This window comes from Harpia harpyja, chromosome 12 (genome assembly GCF_026419915.1).
Source record: "Harpia harpyja isolate bHarHar1 chromosome 12, bHarHar1 primary haplotype, whole genome shotgun sequence".
Taxonomy (NCBI): Eukaryota; Metazoa; Chordata; class Aves; order Accipitriformes; family Accipitridae; genus Harpia; species Harpia harpyja.
Window position 1 is genome coordinate 7276941 of NC_068951.1, and position 5668 is coordinate 7282608.

Consider the following 5668-nt stretch of genomic DNA (forward strand, 5'->3'; position numbering starts at 1 on the left):
CCTTAAATAACTTTAAGAATAAACTTATAATTAGGCTAATAGTTAAAGGACAGTTCGAAAAGCAACTAGCCAATAAACATAGAAAACAAGTTAATGAGCAAACCTTGTCTTTCTACATAGCACAAACAAAGTCTGTATCATTTCACTATGCCATTTCCATTGCCATTTTGTGATTTTTATATCAGCACCCTGTGAAAGTAAGTCAGAGGCTAGCAGGTGCAATGTTCCTGGTGCCTCTTTAAAAACCAGTTTAACATACAATTGTCATCATTCTTTTAAAAACAAGTTACACTTCAGACGATGTACATTTAATCCCATTTTGATCTGACAGCATGTTGAGTTCTTGAGCAACCCTCCAAGAGCCTCCCTGTAAACTGAAAAAAACTGACAACCTTCTGCCATGAATCAGTCTTAGAAAAAATACGACATTTTCACAGCTACTCAAGAAAAATCACAGGAAACACTGGGAAAGATGATTTACTTCCCCAATTAGATGTACATGTAACTCATTAACCAAACAGGGAACTTTTTCTATTTCTTGTAAACATTCTATGTCTAGTTATTAGAACACTCATATCCCAAGTACTGAGGGTCAAGTTCCTTTACTGCCTGCTGGGATACAACTTGAGTGTATCTCCTACAGCCCAGGGCCATGTTCTAGCCTGGGTCTGATTTCTCTCAATCTCTGCTAGGGATGAAGTTTCACATTTTACACTCACTCGAGCAGGAGTCAGAGCCCAGGTTTCCTTCCACTTCAATGAGGGCCTTAATCAGCCAGCTACAGTTACTAAGTAATTTACATAAACCTAAACCACTTCAACAAACATATCAACAAAAATAACCTACAGCGATATGTTTAAGACACTTCCTCAAAGTCAGAGACCCTGTTCACATTTATTGATTTACACAGAGACATTTGAATCAACATGTCTTGACATCCCAGCTTATTGATCTGACATGCAGGACAGTACTTGAGGACTAGCATTCAAAGAGCAGTATTTTTTGGTTTGAAGCACTGAAGAAAATGTAAGTCATTCTTCCCAGCCCAAATAATTTGCTGAGTTCAACTGGACTTCATTAGCAATTTGCACGCAGCTGAAACTGATTTTGTGCAGGTGAAGGAAGTTAAAGGGCAAGTGATTTACACCACTCTGACAACAGAAGAGAACACAACTTCTAACTTACTAGTGTAAGCTGGCTCAGCTTCTTAAAGTAAGATATTTTAGGTCAGAGGAACTCTGTTCAGATACAGCTTGTTTAGCTTCTGATCTTAAACCAAGACCCATGACATAGGTAGACACTTCAAAAAGGATTTCTCATAGCTTTAATATACCACTCTCCCCTCCATACAGGGACATGGAACACATGGAACACACCCACAAATGCTGGGGTTTGAGGCAGATGCCCCTTTAGATCTGAATGAAAAGTCAGCAACACAAGGCTGCTGTAACAGCTGCACACTCTTAGTTTGGTTTATGTCCTGGAAGACAGGACACAAGATTCCCAGAGCTGTAGCAGGATAAAGTGATCTTTAATCATTAACTGCTATGGCCTTCTAGTTTCATATTAAAGTACACAGCAAATCAGTACCTGTATCTCTCCCCAAATGTGTTTTAATTAGCTTTTCTGATGAGACTAAATCTAACCATCTTTACTTCTACTTTTTTGGCTTTATATTCTCATCAGCTTCTATTTCCTGCTGGCAGTTCAGAGATCCATCTCTCCCACAACTAAATACTTCCTTCATACAGGTTACAAAGGCAACCATGCTGAAGCTACCCAAAGTTTTTATTCTCACCTTACTGCCATTATAAAGGCAAGTGGCTGTGTTTTTGTTAAGAGATTTTGGAAGTTAGAAGATACTGCAATGTGGTATGAGCAACTGTAAGAGGAAATAAGGACACATGCAGGTCGCTGGTTTTAAAATTCTACACTTCCTTTCAAAAGGTTTAATAGCAATAGCTTAAGTAATCCTACAAACCACAAAAGACTGTCTGAAATACAGATCAAATAATGTAATGACCCTCCCACCAAACTTAAACATTATACAATTATATTCTTGTCTCTCTCAACCCAGAAGAGTCATTCCAAGCAAGAAGCTGGCTTTTGAAACTGTCAAGGCTTGGGGAAAACTACATGCAACAAAATGAAGTGTTAATACTAAACTCACATTCTTTGTATTTTCATTTAAAGATTTGAGGTGCCTATCAATCTGTAACATCTGTTCTTATAAGCAACTACTTTTACTATTTATTTTGACTACAGATTTCACTGAAACATTTAACATACAACAGCAGGGCTCCAAACATCCCTGAGAGACAAAGTGAAAAGCCTTCTGTTTAAATATTTTCTCCACTATTTGTCTGTTGAACAAACTTTAAGTTCCTGAAGTTTTTCACTTAGATAGGTAGTATCTGCCTCTGTCAGATTTTCCGAATCTGACAGATTTTCAAGGAATCTGGTTCCTGCACAGGGCTTTCCTGTTATTGGATCTATGACATTTCCAACCTTGAAAACAATTTCAGCCAGTTCGTGTTTCACATGTTTGCTCCTTCGCTCAGGCAAAGCTTTCAGAAGAACAATGTCTCCAACAACACACTGCTGCAATGGATCATGGGCAAAATAGGTTTTTCGTTTGTTAAAGAACTGTAGAAGGAAAAAAGGAAACCTTGGCATTAGATTTCAAAATTAAACAATTGGCAAATACACAGTTAATATAAACCAAACTGTATTTCACTAAGGAGAAGTAAAGTCTTATCTATGTTTTTAATGAGATTCAGTTTGCATCACAAAGAGAAATGCAACTGTGCACTCTACTGTTTTTCCAAAGAAAACACAGCACTACCCTTCCCCAACAGCCTCTCCGGTCAGGGTGCTGTTGCCAGCCAAGCCTGCAGAAAAGGAGATGGAGAAAAAAAAGCCAAGTACAAAAAGCTGTTCATAGCGAACACATTATTTTCACCTGTATCCACAAGCTCTTCACTTAACATAGATTCCCTTTCCTAGCATCACCACTTTCCACTGGCCTCTCTGCTCTCTAGTTCTGCTGTGTTAGCCCTTCCTCTCCTTAGGATGCTTCACATCAACACTGCTTCCAGCAAGACAGCTGCCTTGGCTCTTCCAAGCTGAATGGCTTTCCTGTGCAGTCCACGCTACAAGAACTGATATTGATTTTTACTCATCGTAATACGTCTAAAGTTGATCAGCCCTGAAATCAGTATTTTGAAGTCTGTCATTTGAGAGTTTTCTTGCTCAATTAATTTTCTTTCATATAAAAATTCAGTATTTATTCTTACTGGAACAGCAGAATTCAGAATCTTTCTTTTAAGAAATAAATTAGCAAGTTCTTCTACTGGACAAAGCATTGGACTGCGATCCACAAGACCCGATATCTAATCCTGACTCTATCCTTAACCTCCTGATCACCAAAGGCAAGTTATTGCACCAACATGTACGACAGTTTCCCTATCTAAAAATGGAGACAATACTAATTTTAACTTCCCTGTTTGAAATGCATTGACAAGAAGTGATAAATACAAAGTTCATATAGCACATCGCAGTACAGATTCAAATACTAAGTATGCTTACAATTATGCATACAGAAAAACTGCTACAAAATTTTTGTAAAAGCAACTAATACAATGTCAAGTTTCCAAAACAAAGCACACTCCAAATCAATATGAACATTTAAATCTAAGTGTGAAACAACAAAAATGTACCTTCAAAACTGAGATCAAATGAAGTATATTAACAAAGCACTTCAAAGAAATACATTTAGCAGATATTTGGTAAGGAAGTGTCCTCACAACACACTGCCTTTAATCCTTTGCAGTCATCCCCACAGCCAAATCATTATGCAAGTTCTTTAAGGAGTTTGCATTGTAAAGAGCTATCAAAAATTCTAAGAGTCAAATCAATAAAACATTCCTCCACACAGTACAAAAATTACCATGCAAGACAAGTTCTTAACCAGCTTTTACCTTTAGTAAGTAAGGATCTAGCACAAGCCTTGTCACTCTCACTTTGGCAGTTTTCTGCATTTTAGTTCCTATTACCTTCCCAACTATCCATTTTGCATGGACAGCTCCACGTGGTACAGACATTGTTTAGTTATGGTCATCCAGCGCCTGGCAACAAGCAAGCGGACATGTTATTTTAACAAAAAACATAACCGGTTTCTGATCAATACCAAAATTATTATTTCCATTTCAGTCTAACAGCTTAATTAGGTCATTTTTTTGGAAAAACAGGGTAGATACAAGCAGTTCAAAACTCCATATATTGCACTACCTCAGCCTCGTTTTATGGTATAAGAAGGGACATGAAGATGTCCCCATTACCAGGGAGTTACTTCACAATGGCAGTAAAAATGGACATAATAGAATGAAAATGAGACCTTATCCCACAACACTCCTTTGAATCGTACTGATTGTCACATACACCGTAGCTGTGGAAGTTATTATGAATTTAACTCATACTCCAGCAGCTGTTTTTGCTGGAGACCTGTTAATCAGGTCTGTATATGACCAGAGCTAAGCCTAACAGGGAGCAGCCTATAACTTGTTCAGAAAGTCATTTGCTTCTGCGTATCTCATTATTAGCTGAGCTGATGAAACCTAAGAAAGGTAATAAGCTTCTCAAAGCATAAATGACATATCAAAGAGTTGTCTGACCTACAGTAAGTGTAATCACTTTTGAGTTAGTTCTTTCCTGTAAGTAATTATACTCTATTACCTTATTTGTTCTGTTTAATTAGGGAGAGCTTTCTATACCACCCTTGTAAGAGTCATGGGCAAAATAGATAGCTAAACATTAGAAGACTTGAACCAATATTAAAACTGATGAAGACTAAAGACCTTTGTCTCTCCCACCCAGCTATGTACTGTTAAGCACAACTGACACCTGTTGAATACTCCATCTATTCATTTTGTAAGACTAAATGACACTCGCTTTGATGTTGCAACACATCAAAAGAAGAGTTCTGGGATAGACAGACACATCCATAGGATGAAATGCTTCAAGCAGCAATACTCGAGGTTGCTTTTACCATCCTTGACGCAGCTGTGTGACCCACAGGGCTGGAGGAGGGAGTCAGCATGAGATGCCCTCCTATAAAATAGTGCTAACCACCAACGACCACAAAGCGACCAGACCGGGGAGAGGCAAACGTGTACAAAATAAGCAACACCCACAAAGCACAAGGGAGCTACTAGAAAGACGGGAACCAGGCAGCTAGGCTGGAGGTCTCTCACAGCCGAGAAGAGGATAAGAGAGGAAGTTCAAACAGACCGGGAGCCTTCCACCCGCCCCCCCTCCCCGGGTCTCCACAGCCCTCCGCATCAGGCCCAGCCTCGGCAACGTCCCTGCCAGCAGGGCTGATGGGCAAGGTCCTGTCTCGCAGGCGCCAGCCCTCAGCTCGGCACCTCAGCCACCTCCCAGAGAGCAGCTCCAGCCCGGCGAGTGCCCCATGCCCGGGCACCCTCGCCCAGGCCCCGCCACGGCCAACCCTCAGCCCCTCTCACCGCCAACGCTCCCGCCGCCGCGCCTCAGGGGCCTTAAAGAAACGAAGCCGGAAGGGGCGGAGCCGACACCGGAAGAGCCGCGCGGCAGCGGGGCGGGGCCAGCGGCGGGGAAGGGCGGGGCCTCCTGGGGAGGATTTAAAGGCGCA

The 5668-nt window shown here is 40.7% G+C and overlaps 1 protein-coding gene across 1 annotated transcript; it reads right to left on the bottom strand.

Annotated features, from left to right (window-relative positions):
* Positions 1–875: 875 nt before the first annotated feature.
* On the bottom strand, positions 876–5594 carry MRPS17 (mitochondrial ribosomal protein S17). The gene is made up of 3 exons (XM_052804317.1): positions 5523–5594; positions 3981–4127; positions 876–2646 (listed from the first exon to the last, which is right to left on the bottom strand). Exons 2-3 carry the CDS (start codon positions 4101–4103, stop codon positions 2356–2358), a joined length of 414 nt encoding a protein of 137 aa, XP_052660277.1. The 5' UTR covers positions 4104–4127; positions 5523–5594; the 3' UTR covers positions 876–2355.
* Positions 5595–5668: the final 74 nt, after the last annotated feature.

What these genes read in the sequence shown, in the direction of transcription:
- MRPS17 (XM_052804317.1), bottom strand. Translation starts at nt 4,103, where the DNA reads ATGTCTGTACCACGTGGAGCTGTCCATGCAAAATGGATAGTTGGGAAG. An exon ending in TAGATCCTTACTTACTAAAG is followed by an intron (nt 2,647 to 3,980) that starts GTAAAAGCTGGT and finishes TTCCTTCTACAG; the next exon opens with TTCTTTAACAAACGAAAAAC.